At 37.9% G+C, this 27,776-nt stretch overlaps 1 protein-coding gene across 4 annotated transcripts in view; it reads left to right on the forward strand.

Moving 5' to 3' along the window:
* The window catches only part of Usp32 (Ubiquitin specific protease 32), a 290,375-nt gene that overhangs the window by 242,341 nt on the left and 20,258 nt on the right, over positions 1–27,776 (forward strand). For all 4 annotated transcript variants that reach the window (XM_070086560.1, XM_070086561.1, XM_070086563.1 and 1 more), the window contains one exon: positions 23,928–24,155. In XM_070086560.1, coding sequence (XP_069942661.1) covers positions 23,928–24,155 — 228 coding nt within the window. The remainder of the gene's footprint in view (positions 1–23,927; positions 24,156–27,776) is intronic.

Below are 27,776 nucleotides of genomic sequence, written 5' to 3' on the forward strand. Positions count from 1 at the left end.
TATTACGTTAATATACACATTTTCATTAATCCATCCATGATATTTTTTTCAAAATTATATAATAAACACGATACATAACATAAAAAGATGATAAATACACCCCACAATAGAATAAATAAACATAAATATAAGATGTGGGAGGCAGATAACTTGTACAAGTGACGGCAAGAATAACATTTTCTCTAATCTAACATAAGAGAAAATGTGTTACTGGGGGTAACTGTAGAAAATTGTTCCTTTCGTATGTATGTAAGTAAGTTTATTCAGGTATACACAAATACAGTTACATAGATTATCATACATAACATATGTGTAGAGAACCTAGGATAACCCAAAAAAGTCAGTGTGACTTATTTCCATTGCCTTCACTCAGAGCTTCATTTCTTCTCAAAATGATGTTACATGAGAATGGGAGTGTTCTTCTTTATTAATTCTACCGTATCAATGTAGAGACAACCTGTACACAATGTAACTTGTACACAAACCAGACGTGTACACTTCGTTTGTTTACAAAACTTGCGTTCGCCTGGTTTGTTTACATAACTCTGCGCCTGTCCCCTCTCATGTACTCATTCTTTCTCTCTCTCATTCTTGGTTTATCTCATTTACTTACTCCTGACCCTACATTAAGACTACAAATATTTTAAGGTAAGTAATGAGTGAACTGTATATACATTTTATCGCTCTGGGATGCTTAAATATCATAGAATATATGTGTGGGTGGGTTGGCCTGGTATGGTAGCCCGGCTGACTACCATACATACCACACTTGATTTCTTACAATAAATACTACTTGTCTCACCCTAGATTAAGACTATAAATATTTTAAGGTAAGTAATGAGTGCACTGTGTGTATTGTACTTTTTTATTGTTTTTTGATGCCTGGTTCTATTGCTAACTTAATATATGTTAGTGTAAACTTGTTATCTAGTGTTTGTATGAATTTATAAGTGGAAAAAAAGGGTGTTCCACTTGACGGCAGTTTCCGCTTTACGGCGGTAGCCTGGAACCTAACCTGCCATATAAGTGGGGCCCTGCTGTATATACTATATACTTGTCCTGCTCCACTTCTCTTAGTGTGACTTTGTAAATGGTCCAAGTCGGACCGAAACGTCATCGTATGCTCCTCTCTTCTATGTGCAAGTTATTTGTGTATCGTTCCAGTCACGGTATTGTGCCTTTTTTTGTTATTTACACTCACTTGGCAGGACGGTGGTACCTCCCTGGGCGGTTGCTGTCTACCAACCTACTACCTAGATAGTATTATTATTATTATGATTATTATTATACACTCCTGTCTCCAGAACATTGCTGAGACCTATAAATACTATGTATATATTTCTAGACAATAGTATGTGACTAAGGTAGATGAAAATGTTCACCTGTCACTGTGTTTGTGACTACATATTTGAGTACTATTTCAGTACCTAATATTAGTGTCAGAACAAAGATTGGGTGTCAGATCATAAGAACTACTATAAACAGTAATTATCAGAACAAAAATTATGTAAAATAATAAGAAAACGAGAAGAAAAGGTGTATCGGCAATACTTCTGCAAGTGGCAGGACTCCGTGTTGCTGTCAGATGAGCATCAAGGGCCAACTTCGCAGGCTCATATCTCAGTGAGTACTGAACCTAAAATTTTTTTTTTACCCTATGACACGTAGAAAAATGCGCTCTTTATTTCTATAAAAAAAAAATATTCGGAGCGCTGGGCGAGAGAACGTAGATCTACGTTTGGACAGTTAACGGGTTAATTATGTAGATTAGTATGTTGTTATTTAACCATGTCTGCAGTTACATTCAGGCTTTATCCATCTATGGGCTGAACCTACTAGTTGGTATTATTTTAATATAATTTAAGAATACTAATTCATAAATACACTGCACTTTCTTTCGAAATTTGCTGCTCTGATACCCAGTGACAAGACCCCATCTGGAAGCACATTTCAGCCAAAAATTTTCCATAGGTTGCACACTAGAAGTAAACATTTAAATAGTTAAATCATAAAATAAAGAATGGAAAAAATAATACAATGAGTAATATTATTACAAGGGAGAAAGGTTATTGGATACCTTGGAAGACTTATGAACTATAGCAGTAAAATATTGAAAAGGACTGAGACCACTCAAACAAAAATCCAGGCCACTGAAAGAAACTGGCATAAAATGTATATGGTGTAAGTAGGGGGTAAGTAATACTTCAGTATATTATGGTTGATAGAGTAAAAATTTTAAATTTCAAGAGGATTTGTGAGATAAAAGTTTACAAAAAAAATGATGCTGAAAAACATGAAAAATTTTAGTTGATAGTGTAAAGACTTATTTATAGTTATTTTTAAGAATTAGGGACAATTTTAATAGAATTAGAAGTATGCACAGTGAAACCTCCTTAAATTGGACAAACTGGGGTGGGCTGCCTTAATGAAAATCAGTTATATGGAAGACTGACTGAATGAATACCTTGATTTCCAAGACGACAAAACAGAACAAGATAAGTTGTCTGATGCAATTATAATAAACAGTCCATCAGGATAATACAGGGCCATGTACAAGTTATCGTGCAAAACAATGAAATCAAAGAAACACGTTTGTTAGGAAAACAAGGTAGTAAACACAGTATCATGATCAGACTTCATTCGTATGATAAAAGAAAGGACTTAATTAAATCAGCAATTACAATGAAAAATGGAGTGTTTATCAACGAGTGTCTAACGAGAAAACGTCAAAACCTTCTGTTCAGGTTGAGAAAACTTAAACAGGAAAACAAAATACATCAGTGTTTCACTCGAAATGGGAAAATACTAATTAGAAAAACTTCAGCAGGACAACAATACACCATCTCAAATGAACATGATTTCTCTACCTTCCTTAGAAAAGCTAACATTTCTGTAACAGATTAGATAAGTGTCCTTAACACATACATACGTGTGGTGCATATAGTGTACATTACTATTATATTATTGTGCATTATTACTATTTACTATTACACTATTGTGCATTATTATTATTTCTTTTACCAGCTAATACCAGCTACCTCAAATACTTTTTACTTTTTAATTGCTTTTATTGCTCATAATTTTGTGTTGCAAGACAAATCTTACTCCAGTTTAATGTTATTCATGGTTGCTACCTGTCCATTTAATTCAGCTTACCACTACTATTTTAATCCCCTTTATATTGTGTGAGCAATTAGTGTATATTCCAGTTACATTATTGTGAGTGTCCCAAAACTATCTTTTGCTAGCTAGTACCAGCTACCTCATATTTCTCTACTTTTTATAGTGCAATTAATTGCTCAACTTATTATACATTATAAATCAGATCTTACTCCCAAATCAATATTATATCATAGTGACTATCTGTCCATTGAACTTTGTTCACCATTACTTAATTTAGTCCCTTGTATATTTTCTCCTTTATTTTAGCTTTATATAACTACCTTAGTTCATATATTCACATTTGTTAAAATAATCAAGGTGCTATTCTCAGGTGCTAAAGTGTAATAAGTTCACTATTTTGCCATTATATTATATCATAGTGATTATCTGTCCATTGAACTTTGTTCACCATTACTTAATTTAGTCCCTTATATATTTTCTCCTTTATTTTAGCTTTATATAACTGCCTCAGTATTTAGATAAAGATAGGGAAGTTTTTATTGCATTTATGGATTTAGAAAAGGCATATGATAGAGTGGATAGAGGAGCAATGTGGCAGATGTTGCAAGTATATGGAATAGGTGGTAAGTTATTAAATGCTGTAAAGAGTTTTTATGAGGATAGTGAGGCTCAGGTTAGGGTGTGTAGAAGAGAGGGAGACTACTTCCCGGTAAAAGTAGGTCTTAGACAGGGATGTGTAATGTCACCATGGTTGTTTAATATATTTATAGATGGGGTTGTAAAGGAAGTAAATGCTAGGGTGTTTGGGAGAGGGGTGGGATTAAATTATGGGGAATCAAATTCAAAATGGGAATTGACACAGTTACTTTTTGCTGATGATACTGTGCTTATGGGAGATTCTAAAGAAAAATTGCAAAGGTTAGTGGATGAGTTTGGGAATGTGTGTAAAGGTAGAAAGTTGAAAGTGAACATAGAAAAGAGTAAGGTGATGAGGGTGTCAAATGATTTGGATAAAGAAAAATTGGATATCAAATTGGGGAGGAGGAGTATGGAAGAAGTGAATGTTTTCAGATACTTGGGAGTTGACGTGTCGGCGGATGGATTTATGAAGGATGAGGTTAATCATAGAATTGATGAGGGAAAAAAGGTGAGTGGTGCGTTGAGGTATATGTGGAGTCAAAAAACGTTATCTATGGAGGCAAAGAAGGGTATGTATGAAAGTATAGTAGTACCAACACTCTTATATGGGTGTGAAGCTTGGGTGGTAAATGCAGCAGCGAGGAGACGGTTGGAGGCAGTGGAGATGTCCTGTTTAAGGGCAATGTGTGGTGTAAATATTATGCAGAAAATTCGGAGTGTGGAAATTAGGAGAAGGTGTGGAGTTAATAAAAGTATTAGTCAGAGGGCAGAGGAGGGGTTGTTGAGGTGGTTTGGTCATTTAGAGAGAATGGATCAAAGTAGAATGACATGGAAAGCATATAAATCTATAGGGGAAGGAAGGCGGGGTAGGGGTCGTCCTCGAAAGGGTTGGAGAGAGGGGGTAAAGGAGGTTTTGTGGGTAAGGGGCTTGGACTTCCAGCAAGCGTGCGTGAGCGTGTTAGATAGGAGTGAATGGAGACGAATAGTACTTGGGACCTGACGATCTGTTGGAGTGTGAGCAGGGTAATATTTAGTGAAGGGATTCAGGGAAACCGGTTATTTTCATATAGTCGGACTTGAGTCCTGGAAATGGGAAGTACAATGGCTGCACTTTAAAGGAGGGGTTTGGGATATTGGCAGTTTGGAGGGATATGTTGTGTATCTTTATATGTGTATGCTTCTAGACTGTTGTATTCTGAGCACCTCTGCAAAAACAGTGATAATGTGCGAGTGTGGTGAAAGTGTTGAATGATGATGAAAGTATTTTCTTTTTGGGGATTTTCTTTCTTTTTTGGGTCACCCTGCCTCGGTGGGAGATGGCCGACTTGTTGAAAAAAAAAAAAAAAAATAACTGCCTCATTTCATATATTCACAATTGTTAAAATAATCAAAGTGCTATTCTCAGGGGCTAAAGTGTTATAAGTTCACTATTTTGCCATTAAAATACTCTAGGTGATATAGACTACCTCAGGTGCTACTGATTTTACTTTTAATACATTCTTTTACTATTATACCCATTAGCTCCTTTATTTTAACTGTAAAAATCTACTGTAGTTCATAAACTCACTTGTTAAAATAATTAAGGTGCTATTAGATACTTAAGTGTATAACTAAATTATCAATTCTGTAATAATCCCTTTTTCTTAAAATTTTTTACAAGTTTTAGATTAATCACAGTGTCTTAGTCATAAGTCTAGTTTTTTTTTTTTTTTTTTTTTTTTTTTTTGAAAAAGTCGGCCGTCTCCCACCGAGGCAGGGTGACCCAAAAAAGAAAGAAAATCCCCAAAAAGAAAATACTTTCATCATCATTCAACACTTTCACCACACTCGCACATTATCACTGTTTTTGCAGAGGTGCTCAGAATACAACAGTCTAGAAGCATACACATATAAAGATACAACATATCCCTCCAAACTGCCAATATCCCAAACCCCTCCTTTAAAGTGCAGGCATTGTACTTCCCATTTCCAGGACTCAAGTCCGACTATATGAAAATAACCGGTTTCCCTGAATCCCTTCACTAAATATTACCCTGCTCACACTCCAACAGATCGTCAGGTCCCAAGTACCATTCGTCTCCATTCACTCCTATCTAACACGCTCACGCACGCTTGCTGGAAGTCCAAGCCCCTTACCCACAAAACCTCCTTTACCCCCTCTCTCCAACCCTATCGAGGACGACCCCTACCCCGCCTTCCTTCCCCTATAGATTTATATGCTTTCCATGTCGTTCTACTTTGATCCATTCTCTCTAAATGACCAAACCACCTCAACAACCCCTCTTCTGCCCTCTGACTAATACTTTTATTAACTCCACACCTTCTCCTAATTTCCACACTCCGAATTTTCTGCATAATATTTACACCACACATTGCCCTTAAACAGGACATCTCCACTGCCTCCAACCGTCTCCTCGCTGCTGCATTTACCACCCAAGCTTCACACCCATATAAGAGTGTTGGTACTACTATACTTTCATACATTCCCTTCTTTGCCTCCATAGATAACGTTTTTTGACTCCACATATACCTCAACGCACCACTTACCTTTTTTCCCTCATCAATTCTATGATTAACCTCATCCTTCATAAATCCATCCACCGACACGTCAACTCCCAAGTATCTGAAAACATTCACTTCTTCCATACTCCTCCTCCCCAATTTGATATCCAATTTTTCTTTATCTAAATCATTTGACACCCTCATCACCTTACTCTTTTCTATATTCACTTTCAACTTTCTACCTTTACACACATTCCCAAACTCATCCACTAACCTTTGCAATTTTTCTTTAGAATCTCCCATAAGCACAGTATCATCAGCAAAAAGTAACTGTGTCAATTCCCATTTTGAATTTGATTCCCCATAATTTAATCCCACCCCTCTCCCAAACACCCTAGCATTTACTTCCTTTACAACCCCATCTATAAATATATTAAACAACCATGGTGACATTACACATCCCTGTCTAAGACCTACTTTTACCGGGAAGTAGTCTCCCTCTCTTCTACACACCCTAACCTGAGCCTCACTATCCTCATAAAAACTCTTTACAGCATTTAATAACTTACCACCTATTCCATATACTTGCAACATCTGCCACATTGCTCCTCTATCCACTCTATCATATGCCTTTTCTAAATCCATAAATGCAATAAAAACTTCCCTATCTTTATCTAAATACTGTTCACATATATGCTTCAATGTAAACACCTGATCTACACATCCCCTACCCACTCTAAAACCTCCTTGCTCATCCGCAATCCTACATTCTGTCTTACCTCTAATTCTTTCAATTATAACCCTACCGTACACTTTTCCTGGTATACTCAGTAAGCTTATTCCTCTATAATTTTTACAGTCTCTTTTGTCCCCTTTCCCTTTATATAAAGGGACTATACATGCTCTCTGCCAATCCCTAGGTACCTTCCCCTCTTTCATACATTTATTAAACAAAAGTACCAACCAATCCAACACTATATCCCCCCCTGCTTTTAACATTTCTGTCATGATCCCATCAGTTCCAGCTGCTTTACCCCCTTTCATTTTACGTAATGCCTCACGTACCTCCCCCACACTTACATTCTGCTCTTCTTCACTCCTAAAAGATGGTATACCTCCCTGACCAGTGCATGAAATTACTGCCTCTGTTTCTTCCTTAACATTTAAAAGTTCCTCAAAATATTCTCGCCATCTACCCAATACCTCCATCTCCCCATCTACTAACTCCCCTACTCTGTTTTTAACTGACAAATCCATATTTTCCCTAGGCTTTCTTAACTTGTTTAACTCACTCCAAAATTTTTTCTTATTTTCATTAAAATTTCTTGACAGTGCCTCTCCCACTCTATCATCTGCTCTCCTTTTGCACTCTCTCACCACTCTCTTTACCTTTCTTTTACTCTCCATATACTCTGCTCTTCTTATAACACTTCTGCTTTGTAAAAACCTCTCATAAGCTACCTTTTTCTCTTTTATCACACCCTTTACTTCATCATTCCACCAATCACTCCTCTTTCCTCCTGCCCCCACCCTCCTATAACCACAAACTTCTGCCCCACATTCTAATACTGCATTTTTAAAACTATTCCAACCCTCTACAACCCCCCCCCCCCCACTACTCGTCTTTGCACTAGCCCACCTTTCTGCCAATAGTCGCTTATATCTCACCCGAACTTCCTCCTCCCTTAGTTTATACACTTTCACCTCCCTCTTACTTGTTGTTGCCACCTTCCTCTTTTCCCATCTACCTCTTACTCTAACTGTAGCTACAACTAAATAATGATCCGATATATCAGTTGCCCCTCTATAAACATGTACATCCTGGAGCCTACCCATCAACCTTTTATCCACCAATACATAATCTAATAAACTACTTTCATTACGTGCTACATCATACCTTGTATATTTATTTATCCTCTTTTTCATAAAATATGTATTACTTATTACCAAATTTCTTTCTACACATAGCTCAATTAAAGGCTCCCCATTTACATTTACCCCTGGCACCCCAAATTTACCTACTACTCCTTCCATAACATTTTTACCCACTTTAGCATTGAAATCCCCAACCACCATTACTCTCACACTTGATTCAAAACTCCCCACGCATTCACTCAACATTTCCCAAAATCTCTCTCTCTCCTCTACACTTCTCTCTTCTCCAGGTGCATACACGCTTATTATAACCCACTTTTCACATCCAATCTTTATTTTACTCCACATAATCCTTGAATTAATACATTTATAGTCCCTCTTTTCCTGCCATAGCTTATCCTTCAACATTATTGCTACTCCTTCTTTAGCTCTAACTCTATTTGAAACCCCTGACCTAATCCCATTTATTCCTCTCCACTGAAACTCTCCCGCCCCCTTCAGCTTTGTTTCACTTAAAGCCAGGACATCCAGCTTCTTCTCATTTATAACATCCACAATCATCTCTTTCTTATCATCTGCACAACATCCACGCACATTCAGACTTCCCACTTTGACAATTATCTTCTTCTTATTCTTTTTAGTAATCTTTACAGGAAAAGGGGTTACTAGCCCATTGTTCCCGGCATTTTAGTTGACTTTTACAACACGCATGGCTTACGGAGGAAAGATTCTTATTCCACTTCCCCATGGATATAAAAGGAAAATTAATAAGACCAAGAACTATTAAGATAAAATCAAAGAAAACTCAGATGAGTGTGTATAAATAAATGTGTACATGTATGTGTAGTGTGACCTAAGTGTAAGTAGAAGTGTAAGTCTAGTTGTAGATTCTATATAAATCTTATATCATTTTGCTCAGAAAATCTAGTTTGTAAAATTACTCTCATCCTATGATTACAGACATAGATCCTGATGTAAACTTTTTACAAAATGAATTACATGAATCAACCAGTAACTGTAATTACTACACAGCAGACCAAGCAAAGACATTACTCAGTGAAAACAATAACATAACCATCTTTAACTACAATGTCAGATCCTTGAGCAAACATTATGATGACCTCACAGCATTACTCAGTTCCCTTAATTCCAATATATCAGTCATCACACTCACAGAAACCTGGCTTAAGCCTGATATTACAGATTTCTATACCATTCCTGGCTACATGGCCATACACAGCTGTAGAACAGACCAGCAAGGGGGAGGAACAGCTATATACTATTCAAATCAACTCGAATGTATCAATAAATCTTGCACAAGGGATGAACATGGAGAATATATCATAGCCAAATTTAAATCAAAAGACCTGCAAAAACCCCTCACAGTTATAAACATCTACAGAGTACCACAGTCAAACATTTATCACTTTAGTGAAAAACTAGGAAACATGATTACTGATGCACACATGAATAAAGACCACCTACTACTAACAGGAGATTTCAACATAAACATACTACACGACCAGGACCCACAAGTAACCAAATTCACAAACACAATGAGTAACTGCCTGTTGCTACCAGCAATATCTAAACCTACAAGAATCTCCGAGACAAGCATCTCCTTAATAGACCACATCTAGACAAACACCATATCCCCTTTAAAATCAGGCATAATCACGGACAGCACTACAGACCACTACCCAACCTTTCTCATAACTAATCTGGGCAAACTACCACAAGACATTAGTAAAGTAACCTTCAGACTACATAACGAGACAGCAGTTAACAACTTTATAGCAGCTATGAATAACATCGATTGGCAAAATGAGCTTGAAACATATACAGATATGAATGAATGTATAAATAATTTTCTAAAAAAAAGCCCAATGCCTCTACAACAGACATTGCCCCAGAAAAGCTAAACAGATCACAGCAAAGAGACTGAATAATCCCTGGCTAACACCAAGCATCCTCAAATCCATTAACACAAAGCACAAATATGAAAAACAGTATAGAATGGGTCAAATAACTAGAGAACAGTCGAGAAATTACTCTTCAGCACTTACCAGCCTGATAAGAAGGTGAAAAAAAATTGTATTATGAAAATAGATTGCATAACATCAAAGGTGATATGAAAAATACCTGGAAAACTCTATCTGAAATTCTTGAAACTAAAAAATTATCCAAAAACAAAGCAATCAAACTAACAAAATCAGATGAACCACTACTCCAACTGAAACAGCAAACAGACTTAGTGTTTTCTTCTCCACCATAGGAAAAAATCTAGCAAACAAAACACCAAGCACAAACGCCCGTCCATCAGACTACCTCATAGGAACCTACCCAAATACGCTATTCCTAGCTCCAACCAACCCCACTGAAGTTATGCTCATCATAAACACCCTTAAAAACAAGGCAGGAGACATAAACAACTTGTCTGCTTTTATGTACAAAAAAGCTTCTCAAGTATTGTCACCAATTATTGCAATGCTCTTTAACCCCTTCAGGGTCCAAGGCCCAAATCTGAAGTGGTGCCCCAGTGTCCAAGAATTAAAAAAAAAAAAATTTGTTATTTTTTCTTGTGAAATGGTAGAGAATCTTTTTGTGAAGGTAATAAAACAAAAAGTACAAAATTTGATGGAAAATTGACGAAATTATGCTCTCGCGAATTTTGATGTGTCAGCGATATTTATGAATCGGCGATTTTGCCGACTTTGACTCCCATTTTAGGCCAATTACATTATTCCAGTCAACCAAATTCTTAGCTATTTCACTAGTATTACTTCTATTCTATCGATTGAGCACAAGAAATCGCCAAGTCAACTGTTTCAACTACAAATTAAAGCGATCAGAAATTGTTAATTTGGCCAATTTTACACAAAGTTCAAAATATTCCAATTTCAAAATAGGGTCCAGAATAAACAATGTAGGTATTCCTGGAACTAAACTAACATTTCCTCTGTTCATTAGTTATGTTTTGAGGCTTTACAAATAAATTCCATTTTGATTTTTTATTCACATAATGAATTTTTATTCACACCAAAAAATAGAAGATTTACTGTTATGCAATACTGTAATAATTGTATAAATATCATCACCATATTTGTGAATGCATATTAGACCCACCAGCTGGCGTGTATTAGACATGTGAGGTCGTTTGTTTACTCTTGAATATCGGCAAAAATTTAACATTTCTGCTACTTTGAGCTCAGTTTCAAGCCATTTCCAGTGCTAAAACCAATCAAAATCATCTTTATTTCTGTAATATGTCTTCCATTCTATCAAATGAGACCAAGAAATCGCAAATACAACTATAAAAAACATACGAAAAAACACTGCAAAGTCGCTGTTTTAATCGAAAAATCATGATTTCAGTTTTTTCTCTCATTATACACAGCTTGCTGCAGGATCTCTTTTATGTGGTGCACACATACCACATAGATGTATTCTCTCATATCTAGGCCCAAATGTACCACTCACAGTTTATCAGAGTGAGCTGAGCTCATGACATAGATCTACGGTTTGGACCCTGAACGTAAAGCCGTAGATCTATGGGACGGACCCTCAAAGGGTTAACAAATCCATTGAATCATCTACCTTCCCAACAATCCTCAAAATAGCGAGGGTCACTCCGATCCATAAAGGAGGTGACCAAACTGACTTGAATAACTATAGACCAATATCTAACTTACCACTGCTCTCTAAAATCTTTGAAAAATTTATTCATAGACGGATCTATTCCTACCTTGTTTCACACAACATATTAAACCCTTGTCAGTTTGGATTCAGAAATAATAAAAGCACAAATGACACTATCATACTCATGCTAGAACTAATATATACCGCACTTGAAAAGAAAGAGGTCCCGTTGGGCATTTTCATTGATTTACGTAAAGCTTTCGATACAGTCGACCATGAACTGCTGTACTCCAAATTAATGCACTATGGTATCAGAGGCCACTCCCTCAACTACCTAAAGTCATACCTTAGTAACAGAGCTCAATATGTGTATGCATATGATGCAAACGCCTCCACCCAACCAATCACAGCAGGAGTCCCACAAGGAAGCGTCCTTGGACCACTCCTCTTTCTCATTTACATCAATGATCTACTGAATGCATCACAGCTACTCAAACCCATATTATTTGCAGATGACACTACATATGTATTTTCCCACCCAAACGCAGTCATACTAGCAAACACAGTCAATGCTGAATTACAGAAAATATCTGCCTGGATGATGACTAACAAACTTACCTTGAACACTGATAAAACCTATTTCATTCAGTTTGGAAACAATGCTGCAAATGATCCAATTAACATTACGCTAAATGGATCATCAGTCACAAGACTCACAGTAGCCTTAAGTTCCGGACACACACACAACAAATCACCAAGAAAATCTCCAAGACTGTAGGCATACTATCAAAGATAAGGTACTACGTTCCCCAATCAGCTCTCCTGGCACTGTATCATTCACTCATATACCCTTATCTTACATAGGGAATTTGTGCATGGGGATCAACAACATCCAATGACCTAAAACCCCTAATAACCCAGCAAAAGGCAGCAGTAAGAATGATAACAAATTCCCACTCCTGCCAGCATACTCCACCAATTTTCAAAAGTCTGAATCTGCTTACCATTAAGAACGTCCATACTTATTCATGTGCCTACTACATACACAGAACAATTCACGCAAATATAAACCCCCACTCAAGCTTTTCCTCACCAACCTAAACAGGACACATGACCACAACACATGACACAGATCTCTTTTGATATACCTCGTGCCCATATCACACTGTGATATGACCGGGCCGCGGGGGCGTTGACCCCCGGAACTCTCTCCAGGTAAACATAAAGGGCCCCAAAATATGGAATTCATTACCAGAAGATATTAAAGTAACCCAGTCTGAAAATCAATTTAAGACTCTTCTCAAAAGCCACTTAATCACCCTAGACTAAATGCTAAATACTCAGTATACATTTACTCACCTATGTACTTCCACATCATAACTGAAACAATCACATTGAACCTTTTATCCATTGTTGACAGGAATATAATTGAATCATTGTTTTTCACAAAAGCATTTTAGAATATAAATACGTATATCTTTGTATTATACAAATTTTGATTCATTTATAATTAATATTCTACTGTACAACTATGAAATAATTACTTTCCTACTGTACAACTATGATATACTATTTCTTAGTATTAAGTAGAATGTAAGCCAATAATGTTAAGTTGGTCCATAATGCCAAGGCATAATAGAGGCTCTCTTTGCATTGCATCCCACTATATTGATACATTGGACTATGTCTGCTGTATCAATGGGCTACTGAACACAGACAAACACTCAGTTTCTTACCTAACAATAAGGGAGGAGGAAGTTCGGGCGAGATATAAGCGACTATTGGCAGAAAGGTGGGCTAGTGCAAAGATGAGTAGTGGGGGGGTTGAAGAGGGTTGGAATAGTTTTAAAAATGCAGTATTAGAATGTGGGGCAGAAGTTTGTGGTTATAGGAGGGTGGGGGCAGGAGGAAAGAGGAGTGATTGGTGGAATGATGAAGTAAAGGGTGTGATAAAAGAGAAAAAGGTAGCTTACGAGAGGTTTTTACAAAGCAGAAGTGTTATAAGAAGAGCAGAGTATATGGAGAGTAAAAGAAAGGTGAAGAGAGTGGTGAGAGAGTGCAAAAGGAGAGCAGATGAAAGAGTGGGAGAGGCACTGTCAAGAAATTTTAATGAAAATAAGAAAAAATTTTGGAGTGAGTTAAACAAGTTTAGAAAGCCTAGGGAAAGTATGGATTTGTCAGTTAAAAACAGAGTAGGGGAGTTAGTAGATGGGGAGAGGGAGGTATTAGGTAGATGGCGAGAATATTTTGAGGAACTTTTAAATGTTAAGGAAGAAAGGGAGGCGGTAATTTCATGCACTGGCCAGGGAGGTATACCATCTTTTAGGAGTGAAGAAGAGCAGAATGTAAGTGTGGTGGAGGTACGTGAGGCATTACGTAGAATGAAAGGGGGTAAAGCAGCTGGAACTGATGGGATCATGACAGAAATGTTAAAAGCAGGGGGGGATATAGTGTTGGAGTGGTTGGTACTTTTGTTTAATAAATGTACGAAAGAGGGGAAGGTACCTAGGGATTGGCGGAGAGCATGTATAGTCCCTTTATATAAAGGGAAAGGGGACAAAAGAGATTGTAAAAATTATAGAGGAATAAGTTTACTGAGTATACCAGGAAAAGTATACAGTAGGGTTATAATTGAAAGAATTAGAGGTAAGACAGAATGTAGAATTGCGGACGAGCAAGGAGGTTTCAGAGTGGGTAGGGGATGTGTAGATCAAGTGTTTACATTGAAGCATATATGTGAACAGTATTTAGATAAAGGTAGGGAAGTTTTTATTGCATTTATGGATTTAGAAAAGGCATATGATAGAGTGGATAGAGGAGCAATGTGGCAGATGTTGCAAGTATATGGAATAGGTGGTAAGTTACTAAATGCTGTAAAGAGCTTTTATGAGGATAGTGAGGCTCAGGTTAGGGTGTGTAGAAGAGAGGGAGAATACTTCCCGGTAAAAGTAGGTCTTAGACAGGGATGTGCAATGTCACCATGGTTGTTTAATATATTTATAGATGGGGTTGTAAAAGAAGTAAATGCTAGGGTGTTCGGGAGAGGGGTGGGATTAAATTATGGGGAATCAAATTCAAAATGGGAATTGACAGTTACTTTTTGCTGATGATACTGTGCTTATGGGAGATTCTAAAGAAAAATTGCAAAGGTTAGTGGATGAGTTTGAGAATGTGTGTAAAGGTAGAAAGTTGAAAGTGAACATAGAAAAGAGTAAGGTGATGAGGGTATCAAATGATTTAGATAAAGAAAAATTGGATATCAAATTACGGAGGAGGAGTATGGAAGAAGTGAATGTTTTCAGATACTTGGGAGTTGACGTGTCGGCGGATGGATTTATGAAGGATGAGGTTAATCATAGAATTGATGAGGGAAAAAAGGTGAGTGGTGCGTTGAGGTATATGTGGAGTCAAAAAACGTTATCTATGGAGGCAAAGAAGGGAATGTATGAAAGTATAGTAGTACCAACACTCTTATATGGATGTGAAGCTTGGGTGGTAAATGCAGCAGCGAGGAGATGGTTGGAGGCAGTGGAGATGTCCTGTCTAAGGGCAATGTGTGGTGTAAATATTATGCAGAAAATTCGGAGTGTGGAAATTAGGAGAAGGTGTGGAGTTAATAAAAGCATTAGTCAGAGGGCAGAAGAGGGGTTGTTGAGGTGGTTTGGTCATTTAGAGAGAATGGATCAAAGTAGAATGACATGGAAAGCATATAAATCTATAGGGGAAGGAAAGAGGGGAAGGGGTCGTCCTCGAAAGGGTTGGAAAGAGGGGGTAAAGGAGGTTTTGTGGATGAGGGACTTGGACTTCCAGCAAGCGTGCATGAGCGTGTTAGATAGGAGTGAATGGAGACGAATGATACTTGGGACCTGACGATCTGTTGAAGTGTGAGCAGGGTAATATTTAGTGAAGGGATTCAGGGAAACCGGTTATTTTCATATAGTCGGACTTGAGTCCTGGAAATGGGAAGTACAATGCCTGCACTTTAAAGGAGGGGTTTGGGATAGTGGCAGTTTGGAGGGATATGTTGTGTATCTTTATACGTATATGCTTCTAGACTGTTATATTCTGAGCACCTCTGCAAAAGCAGTGATAATGTGTGAGTGTGGTGAAAGTGTTGAATGATGATGAAAGTATTTTCTTTTTGGGGATTTTCTTTCTTTTTTTGGGTCACCCTGCCTCGGTGGGAGACGACCGACTTGTTGAAAAAAAAAAAAAAAAAAGATAAATTTGCAGGTGGATTATTGTGTTGTCTATTAGTGACTCAGAATAACTTATTCTGAATCAGGAAAGCTGTTAAGCTCCAACAGTAACATCGAGAATGGTGTGAGAGATGTAGATGGTTCAACAGACATGTGAGTGAGGTGAAGTAAAGGCATTACTGCTAATATTCAAGTTCACTTGCTTCATCTTGCCATCATCACCACTTGCCTTGGAGGCCATTGTTAACCCTTTCAGAGTCGACAGGCCCTCTCAGAGACTCGTTCTCAGGGTCGGCCAAATTTAAAAAAAAAAAATTATTTTTTTATGAAAAGATGGAGGATCTTTTCCCAATCGTAATGACACCAAAAGTATGAAATTTGTTGGAAAACTTACGGAATTATGCTCTCGATTTTGCCCACTTTGAGCCCTATTTTCAGCCAATTCCAGTGTACTTGTCTACAAAAATAATAACTATTTTGCTAGAACTCCATTTTTTCTATCGAATGAGTACAAGAAACCACCCATTTACCGATTTCAACTATCCAATACAGTGGTCAGAATTTAGCAATTTTGCCAATTTCACTCAAATTTCAAAAGATGCCAATTTCCGAATAGGGTCCAGAATAAACAAGAAAGATATTTCTGGCACTAAAATAACATATCCTCTGCTCATTAGTCACGTCCCCATGCCCCTCTTACATTTCTTTTGCTTTCCACTTTGAATTTTTATTCTCACAAAAAAAATAGAAGATTTACTGTTATGCAGACTACTGCATTGGTGTAGAAATGGTATAAATATTATCAGCGCATTTGTGAAAGAATATTAGACTCACCAGTTGACGTGTATTGGATCCATAGCATGATTTGTTTACTTTTGAACTTTGGTAAAAATCAAACATTTCTGCTACTTTGAGCGCAATTTCAAGGTAGTTTTCTTTGTAAAACCAGTCAAAATCATCTCAATTTCTGTAGTATGTCTTCCATTCTATAAAGTGAGACCAGGAAAACTAAAATACAACAATAAATACCATACGAAAATACAGTGCAAAGTCGCTGTTTTAATCCAAAAACACGGTTGGAGTTTTTTTTATTCTTATTACGCACTGTGTGCTGCAGGATTTTTTTGTACTGCGCACACTGGCCACATAGACCCATTCTTTCATATGTAGGCCTACCAGCTTTCTCTCGCTAGATTTGAGGGCGCTAGAATTTAGGCATAATAGTACGTCAAAAACCCTGGTGCATAAACCGTACTAGTACGGCCGAAACCCTGAAAGAGTAAATAATGCCGTACAGGGTACTTTAACCCTTTCAGGGTTTCTGACGTACTAGTACAGCTTACGCGCTAGGGTTATTGACATACTATTATGCATAAATTCTAGTGCCTTCAAATCAAGCATGAAAAGGCTGGTAGGCCTAGATGTGAGAGAATGGGTCTGCATGGTCACAGTGTGTGGTAGGAAAAAAATCAGGGACCCAGTGGTGCATTGTGGAACGCCATTTTAGTACACCTTCTTCACCATGCCTCGCGGTAAGAAACTCCTCACTCCTCGGCAAATTGGGACACTTGTTCTCCTGACAGTTCTAATACAGATGGAAGTGCCAGTGAAGATGAGTTTCAAGGTTTTGACGAGGTTGTGACCGAAACTAATGACCATAACACCGGTAATAGTGAGGAAAATCCAGACGACCCTCAACCTTCCACGTCTGGTGCTGGGCTGTCTTGTTCACGTTCAGTTGTACCAGAACGAAACAGGAAACTCGTATTTTCCCATATCCAGGACTCGGATGTGAGCAATGGTGATGTTAGTGATAGTGAATATGAACTACAAGTTCTTGAAAACAGTTCCAGTAGCGATAGTGAAGTAGAATATTCTCCAGTGAAGCATCAGTATATACGATGGTATATGCACTCTGGCAGTGTGCCATATGCTATTCCAAGGGGAAGGAGTACATCTCGGAGTACATCCCAAGGCTGTACAACAGGAATAGATAGTGAAAATGAAGATGATAGTGTTGCAATTGGGATGGAAAATGTGCATGCATCTGTTGGTGGTAGTGGTGGTGCCAGCAGTGAGGCACCAGCAGTGGACCATGCTGCCACCCACGCCGCTGACTCACCAGAACTACAACAAAGGCCACCATCCCCCACCCACCCACCACACCAACCTCCACAACCACAACCACCTTTCAATATCCAGTACCCACCAGCAGACCGCACCTGGGATTGGCAGGAAGCTGACAATTTTGTTCCCAGTCCCCATCACTTTGATGAAAGTCAAAGTGAAATACAGCCATCTTGTACACTTGGGAACAATACCACTGAACTAGAATGTTTCGAGTTATGCTTTGACAAACCCCTGATCGAAATTATTGTCAGGGAAAGCAACAGATACTTCAAGTACACCTTGGCAAACACAATACTTTCACCAAAATCATGCCTACACCAGTGGAAGGAAACAACTGTGGCTGAGATGTATCTTTTCTTTGCCATAATAATTCTTATGCCACATGTGTACAAGCACAGTGTCAAATCATACTGGTCAACAGACTGCCTGATTGCAACCCAAGGTTTCAGTGATATAATGCGAGTCTATCGATTTATGCTACTATTACATATGCTTCACTTCTCAGACAAAACCAGCCCAGACAGAAATGACAGGTTATATAAGATTAGGAATGTGTTTGTGTATCTGAAACAGAAATTCAATATGTATTTTTATCCTTCAGGAAGGTTGTTATTGATGAGTCTTTGATTCCGTTCAAAGGAAGACTCTCATTCAAGCAGTACATACCAAGCAAGAGGAAATGCTTTGATATAAAGTTATTTGTGCTTTGTGACTGCTACAGTGGTCTTGTATTGGATATTATTGTGTACACTGGAAGTTATACATTGCAAAATACCAGGAAGTTATTGGGCATCTCTGGTGATGTGGTTAGAACAATGATGGAACCATATCTTGGTAAGGGGCATATATTATATACTGATAACTGGTACACAAACCCCTCACTCAGTGATTTTTTGCGAGTGACCATGACAGATGTGTGTGGCACAGTGCGTGGAAACCGTAAGCATATGCCCAGGTTTGACGCTTGCACTAGTAGAGGTGAGGTACAGGCGTTTATTGCCAATGACATCATGGCATTTCGGTGGTACAACAAACAAGATGTCACACTGTTGTCATCAGTTCACCCTAACGAAATGACAAACACTGGCAGGCAGAATAGGGAGACCAATGAACCCATTCTAAAACCTGCAGCTGTGATGGACTACACCCTCAGTATGTGCTCAGTGGACAAATGTGACATGCAGATTGGGTTTGCTGATTGGGTTTGCAAGAGTTATAAGTGGTACATTAAACTCTTCTTCCATATTCTGGACATTTTTATGCTCAGTGCTTATAATATGTATGAGAAGAGGACCAGAAACAATTTCCCATATGGCAAATTTTGTTTGTCTGTCATCAGACAAATAATATTCAAGTACCAAGGAACAACACCTGCAATAGAAAACCGCCCACCAAATTATCAACGACTACCTTCTCATCTGAAGCAGGGTTATCACTTCCTAATAAAACTGCCTGCTACTGCTTTCAAGAAAAAGGCTCAGAAGAGGTGTTATGTCTGTGCACATGCAAAAAAATGCCCACAAGAACGCAGAGACACTCATTTTATGCGTGAGGAGTGTAAAACACCACTGTGCATGACACCATGTTTCAAAGACTTCCACAGCCTACAGAACTTCTAGAAACATGTCCTGTGACTGTATATGTGTATATAAAATATAGAAAAATAGTAATAAACAACATTTTATATTGTTCATTTGTGTAAACAAGTTTTGTAAACTATAATGACAGCAGTGTTTGTGCAGTTATTGTGTAGTATAGAAACAGTAAAAATTTACAAAATAGTGCTCATATTGGTCTCACAGGCCATAAAAGTTACTTGAAAAGAAAAAATATTAAATAATAGAAAAAAGTAGAAAAAAAACAAAATAAACGATTACTGGGTGACTGGCAGTCGGCGATGTTGCCGTATGCAGTTCACTTTCTGTCAACTTCACACCTATAAAGTTTAGAAAAAAAAAATCTTTTCATAAGAAAAAAATATTTTTTTTTTTTTTTCGAAAATTTTTTTGACCTAGAGAACAAGTCTGGGAGAGGGCCTGTCAACCCTGAAAGGGTTAATAACGTAACGATAAACACTGTAAATGACAATAGTATGCAAGAGCACACACACACAGTAATAAATTGATACGGGTTGAGTCAGTCGCCCAGTAACAATGAAAGCAGACAGGTTATGGACAAAGCTCAGACCAGACAATCCTGTGGTGAAGTAGACTAGGTGCTCTTCATCAATAGTAAGACTAGACTAGACAACATGAAGTGTAGCGGATTTGGTCCACTACGTTGATAATTATCTTGTAACAGTTTTTGTTCCTGGCAAGTAAGTTTTATTTTCCAACTCCTTTTATTGCAGAACATTAGAAAATGCCCATTATTCCTTTTAAACTTTGCTTTTGTGGCTTACAGGATGAATTTTTCACAAAAAATGGCTAAATAGCAATATTTTTTGCTAGTTTTGGATGTAAAACACAAACATAATAAAATAATTTACAAAAATTTTATTTTAAAATTTCTGAAACATATTTACAAAGTTAAAAATGAGCAGTTTTTCTAGATTTGCGAGCATGCAATAAATCACTTTCCTATTTAAGCCCCCTTGCTCCTCTGAGTATGCTCCCATATTCTCCTTGAAATTGTCAAGATGAGCATCAAGGATATGGACCTTAAGGGACATCCTACAGCTCATCTGACCTTAGCTTTTTTCAAGGTCTCAACAAGTTCCACATAATTGTCAGCCTTGTTGTTGCCCAGAAAGCCCTGTGCTACAGCAACAAAATCTCCCAGTCTTCCTTTCCTTCTCTGGGAGCTTCTTTGGAAATTCTGAGCACTCCATGATTTTCCTGACCTGTGGTCCAGTGAAGATGCTAGCCTTCACCTTTGCCTCTGATAGCTTGGGAAAGAAGTCTTTAAGATACTTGAAGGCTGCAGACTCTGTCAAGAGCTGTAACAAACTGTTTCATTAGCCCTAGTTTGATGTGTAATGGAGGGAACAGAACCTTTTGAGGATCCACCAATGGTTTATGTTTGATATTATGTCTTCCTACTGAGAACTCAGTCATTTGAGGCCAGTGCTTCCTCTGGTAATGTGCTGCTCTGTCTCTACAATCCCAGTGACAGAGATAACAGGGAAACTTAGTAAAACCTCCTTGGAGTCGCATCAAAAATACCACCATTTTGAAGTCTTCAGTATCTTCCCAACCATACCTATCATAGTTCAAAGCTTCCAGTCAAAGTTTGACACTGTTGTAGTCCTCCTTAAGATGCACTGAATGAGCCAAGGGGTGAAATGGATACTTGTTCCCATTGTGCAGAAGTACAGCTTTTAGGCTTCTTAAGGAGCTGTCCATGAAGTCTCCACTCGTCTGGATTGCAAGCAATTCCATTTACATCAAACGGCCTGGTACATCATTAGAGTAGCACAACCTGTCTTCATTAGAGAAGAAGCTTGAGAAATGTTGATGATGTTTTCTTTGGCTTGTCACTTGCATGCTTTCATCCTTGAGCCTTGAAATCAAAAGCTCACCATCTGACTTTGTCAAATCAAGATCTCTGATAAGGTCATTGATTTCTGCTTGGTTTGGGTAGTAAGGATTCCTCCCAACAGCTGCATCTGTGAGATCACAGTCTTGTTCACTGTGCTCTTCATTTTCTGATTCACTTTCTTCTTCTGATGGTTGACTTCTTTCTGGAGGTGTAGGTACAGGAAGATCAGCACTGTGTGGTACTGGTGCAATAGAAGAGGTAAGGTCTGGATAAGAAATAAGTGCATTTTTCCCAGTTCGGTGTTTGGAAGGATCCACCAGGCAGAAGTAGCAGTTGGTTGAGTGATCAGTGGGTTCACACCATATTCTAGGAACAGCAAACTTCATGGCTCTTTTTTTTTCTCCTCTGTGCCATCCTGTAAAAGAACAAGAGAATTAGTTTCTGTTACATTTCATTAAAAAAATGTTCCTGTTCAAAATTTTACCCTTCATATAACTAATGACTTTCTTACCTTCCAATGTTTTCTTACAATGGTCACAAGCAACATGAGGTGCCCATGTCTTGTCTTGGTCCCCAATTGACATGCCAGAAGATGCTTTTTAACCCTTTCAGGGTCCGTCCCGTAGATCTACGGCTTTACGTTCAGGGTCCAAACCGTAGATCTACGCCATGAGCTCAGCTCACTCTGATAAACTGTGAGTGGTACATTTGGGCCTAGATATGAGAGAATACATCTATGTGGTATGTGTGCACCACATAAAACAGATCCTGCAGCACACTGTGTATAATGAGAGAAAAAAACTTAAATCATGATTTTTCGATTAAAACAGCAACTTTGCAGTGTTTTTTCGTATGTTTTTTATAGTTGTATTTGCGATTTCTTGGTCTCATTTGATAGAATGGAAGACATATTACAGAAATAGAGATGATTTTGATTGGTTTTAGCACTGGAAATGGCTTGAAACTGAGCTCAAAGTAGCGGAAATGTTAAATTTTTGCCGATATTCAAGAGTAAACAAACGACCTCACACGTCTAATACACGTTAGCTGGTGGGTCTACTATACATTCACAAATATGGTGATGATATTTATACAATTATTACAGTATTGCATAACAGTAAATCTTCTATTTTTTGGTGTGAATAAAAATTCATTATGTGAATAAAAAATCAAAATGGAATTTATTTGTAAAGCCTCAAAACATAACTAATGAACAGAGGAAACGTTAGTTTAGTGCCAGGAATGCCTACATTGTTTATTCTGGACCCTATTTTGAAATTGGAATATTTTGAACTTTGTGTTAAATTGGCCAAATTAACAATTTCCGATCACTTTATTTTGTAGTTGAAACAGTTGACTTGGCGATTTCTTGTGCTCAATCGATAGAATAGAAGTAATACTAGTGAAATAGCTAAGAATTTGGTTGATTGGAATAATGTAATTGGCCTAAAATGGGAGTCAAAGTCGGCAAAATCGCCGATTCGTAAATGTCGCTGACACATCAAAATTTGCGAGAGCATAATTTCGTCAATTTTCCATCAAATTTCGTACTTTTTGTTTTATTACCTTCACAAAAAGGTTCTCTACGATTTCATAAGAAAAAATAACAAATTTTTTTTTTTTAAATTCTTGGACACTGGTGCGTGACTCCAGATTTGGGCCTTGGACCCTGAAAGGGTTAAGCTTCACACATTTTTTTAGATGCTGTTACAGAGAACTTCTTTGCTCTTGTCTTAATGAATTGACCACATATGTAGCAGAATGCATCTGGAGAATGATTGCAGCCCCTTGATACCATTTCACTTCTTCTGATGTGTCTTTTCAGGTAGCCAGAGCTGAGCTAAATGCTGGTTTGTCAGCCCTTGTTTTTATATTTGTCAAGCAAAACCCTAGAATGTAATAGTTTTTACATCAGTCTTTCTTGAAAGTGTTCCAAAAGCATCATGACCACAAAAGCAAAGTTCTGGGATCAAAATTGCCTTTTTTAAATTTTGTTTAGTTATAAAGAATTGGGAAAAGATGCTTATTTCCCAGGAACATGACTAAAGTGAAATTTTGTTACATAGTGTAATTTTACTGGACACCTTATGTAGTGGACTTGTTCAGACAGTTTTTTTTTTTTTTTTTTTTTTTTTTTTCATCTGATACCCACTCTATAGAGGTCCCTTTTACCAAGGGTTTGCTGTATATTCATTATAATTATAGGTTACTGTAGATGCAGTATAAGTGGCACTCGGGACTGGATTAAGTTTTAAAGGTACATTGAAGTGATATAAATAACATTTCCTTGTAATCTTCATTTATAAATATTTTCTTGTAATAAATTTTATCCAAATTTAGATTGTTCACCTGAAGAGATTCCAGTTTGTGGGAAATAAATGGATCAAGAGCCAGAAAATAGTGAACTTTCCCTTGAGAGACTTCGATCCAACGGAGTACTTGGCTTCTGTTCCCCGACAAACAATATATCTTCATCGAGCAGAGCTGGAGGGAGTTGATCCAGTTGTGTATATGGCAAATTTGCAAGATAAAGATAGTTTGTTTTTAGAAATGGTGCCTGAAAATAAGGTAAGAAACATTGTTATAGTTTGACATAAATATTTTTGTTATGAAAGATTTCTTGCATTTATAATAATAAAGTTATTTTGTTTCTCCATTAGGGATATTTTAAGGTTTTCCTTGTTGTGTTTTGTATTGCTTTGCTTCTGGATTACAGTTTGAAAATGCCTTTCTCGTGAACTTAAAAACTGTAACCAATTTTTTTTTTAACATATCGGCCGTTTCCCACCAAGGTAGGATGGCTCGAAAAAGAAAAACTTTTATCATCATTCACTCCATTACTGTCTTGCCAGAGATGCGCTTGCACTCCAGTTATAAAACTGCAACATTAACACCACTCTCTCAGAGTGCAAGCACTGTACTTCCTATCTCCAGGACTCAAGTCTGCCTTGCCAGTTTCCCTGAATCCCTTCATAAATGTTACCTTGCTCACACTCCAACAGCATGTCAAGTCCTAAAAACCATTTGTCTCCATTCGCTCCTATATAATATGCTGATGCATGCTTGCTGGAAGTCCTAGACCCCTCACACACAAAACCTCCGTTATCCCTCCCCTCCAAACTTTCCTAGGCCGACCCCTACCCCGCCTTCCCTCCACTACAGATTTATACACTCTTGAAGTCATTATATTTTGTTCCAACCTCTCTGCATGTACGAACCACCTCAACAATCCCTCCTCAGCCCTTTGGATAATAGTTTAGGTAATCCCACACCTCCTCCTAATTTCCAAACTATGAATTCTCTGCATTATATTCACACCACACATTGACCTCAGACATGACATCTCCACAGCCTCCAGCCTTCTCCTTGTTGCTTCACATCCGTATAAGAGTGTTGGTATAATTATACTCTCATACATTCCCCTCTTTGCTTCCATGGACAAATTTCGTCATCTCCACAGACTCCTTACTGCACTACTCGCCTCATCTTTCATAGACCCATCTGCTGACACATCCACTCCTAATTATCTGAATACATTCACCACCTCCATACTCTCTCCCTCCAATCTGATATCCAGTCTTTCATCACCTAATTTTTATGTTAACCTCATCACCTTACTCTTTCCTATATTCACTTCTGATTTTCTTCTTTTACATACCCTACCAAACTCATCCACCAACCTTTGCAACTTCTCTTCAGAATCTCCCAAAAGCACAGTGTCATTCTCAGAGCAACTGTGACAACTCCCACTTTGTGTTAGATTCTTTATCTTTTAACCCCACACCTCACCTTTTGCCAACACTCGAGCATTCACTTCTCTTACAACCCCATTTATAAATATATTGAACAACATATTTAACATACATGTACATGTTTATTTATACACACTCATCTGAGTTTTCTTTGATTTTATCTTAATAGTTCTTGGTCTTATTACTTTTCCTTTTACAGTGGACCCCCGGTTAACGATATTTTTTCACTCCAGAAGTATGTTCAGGTGCCAGTACTGACCGAATTTGTTCCCATAAGGAATATTGTGAAGTAGATTAGTCCATTTCAGAGCCCCAAACATACACGTACAAACGCACTTACATAAATACACTTACATAATTGGTCGCATTCGGAGGTGATCGTTATGCGGGGGTCCACTGTATATCCATGGAGAAGTGGAATAAGAATCTTTCCTCCGTAAGCCATGCGTTTTGTGAAAGTCAACTAAAATGCTGGGAACAATGGGCTAGTAACCCCTTTTCCTGTAAAGATTACTAAAAAGAATAAGAAGAAGAAAATTGTCAAAGTGGGAAGTCTGAATGTGCGTGGATGTTGTGCAAATGATAAGAAAGAGATGATTGTGGATGTTATGAATGAGAAGAAACTGGATGTCCTGGCTTTAAGTGAAACAAAGCTGAAGGGGGTGGGAGAGTTTCAATGGAGAGGAATAAATGGGATTAGGTCAGGGGTTTCAAATAGAGTTAGAGCTAAAGAAGGAGTAGGAATAATGTTGAAGGATAAGTTATGGCAGGAAAAGAGGGAATACAAATGTATAAATTCAAGGATTATGTGGAGTAAAATAAAGATTGGATGTGAAAAGTGGGTTATAGTAAGTGTGTATGCACCTGGAGAAGAGAGAAGTGTAGAGGAGAGGGAGAGATTCTGGGAAATGTTGAGTGAATGCGTGGGGAGTTTTGAATCAAGTGTGAGAGTAATGGTGGTTGGGGATTTCAATGCTAAAGTGGGTAAAAATGTTATGGAGGGAGTAGTAGGTAAATTTGGGGTGCCAGGGGTAAATGTAAATGGGGAGCCTTTAATTGAGCTATGTGTAGAAAGAAATTTGGTAATAAGTAATACATATTTTATGAAAAAGAGGATAAATATACAGGGTATGATGTAGCACGTAATGAAAGTAGTTTGTTAGATTATGTATTGGTGGATAAAAGGTTGATGGGTAGGCTCCAGGATGTACATGTTTATAGAGGGGCAACTGATACATCGGATCATTATTTAGTTGTAGCTACAGTTAGAGTAAGAGGTAGATGGGAAAAGAGGAAGGTGGCAACAACAAGTAAGAGGGAGGTGAAAGTGTATAAACTAAGGGAGGAGGAAGTTCGGGAGAGATATAAGCGACTATTGGCAGAAAGGTGGGCTAGTGCAAAGATGAGTAGTGGGGGGGTTGAAGAGGGTTGGAATAGTTTTAAAAATGCAGTATTAGAATGTGGGGCAGAAGTTTGTGGTTATAGGAGGGTGGGGGCAGGAAGAAAGAGGAGTGATTGGTGGAATGATGAAGTAAAGGGTGTGATAAAAGAGAAAAAGGTAGCTTATGAGAGGTTTTTACAAAGCAGAAGTGTTATAAGAAGAGCAGAGTATATGGAGAGTAAAAGAAAGGTGAAGAGAGTGCAAAAGGAGAGCAGATGATAGAGTGGGAGAGGCACTGTCAAGAAATTTTAATGAAAATAAGAAAAAATTTTGGAGGGAGTTAAACAAGTTAAGAAAGCCTAGGGAAAGTATGGATTTGTCAGTTAAAAACAGAGTAGGGGAGTTAGTAGATGGGGAGAGGGAGGTATTAGGTAGATGGCGAGAATATTTTGAGGAACTTTTAAATGTTAAGGAAGAAAGGGAGGCGGTAATTTCATGCACTAGCCAGGGAGGTATACCATTTTTTTTAGGAGTGAAGAAGAGCAGAATGTAAGTGTGGTGGAGGTACGTGAGGCATTACGTAGAATGAAAGGGGGTAAAGCAGCTGGAACTGATGGTATCATGACAGAAATGTTAAAAGCAGGGGGGGATATAGTGTTGGAGTGGTTGGTACTTTTGTTTAATAAATGTATGAAAGAGGGGAAGGTACCTAGGGATTGGCGGAGAGCATGTATAGTCCCTTTATATAAAGGGAAAGGGGACAAAAGAGATTGTAAAAATTATAGAGGAATAAGTTTACTGAGTATACCAGGAAAAGTATACGGTAGGGTTATAATTGAAAGAATTAGAGGTAAGACAGAATGTAGAATTGCGGACGAGCAAGGAGGTTTCAGAGTGGGTAGGGGATGTGTAGATCAAGTGTTTACATTGAAGCATATATGTGAACAGTATTTAGATAAAGGTAGGGAAGTTTTTATTGCATTTATGGATTTAGAAAAGGCATATGATAGAGTGGATAGAGGAGCAATGTGGCAGATGTTGCAAGTATATGGAATA

The sequence above is a fragment of the Cherax quadricarinatus genome, chromosome 19 (genome assembly GCF_038502225.1).
Source record: "Cherax quadricarinatus isolate ZL_2023a chromosome 19, ASM3850222v1, whole genome shotgun sequence".
NCBI lineage: Eukaryota > Metazoa > Arthropoda > Malacostraca > Decapoda > Parastacidae > Cherax > Cherax quadricarinatus.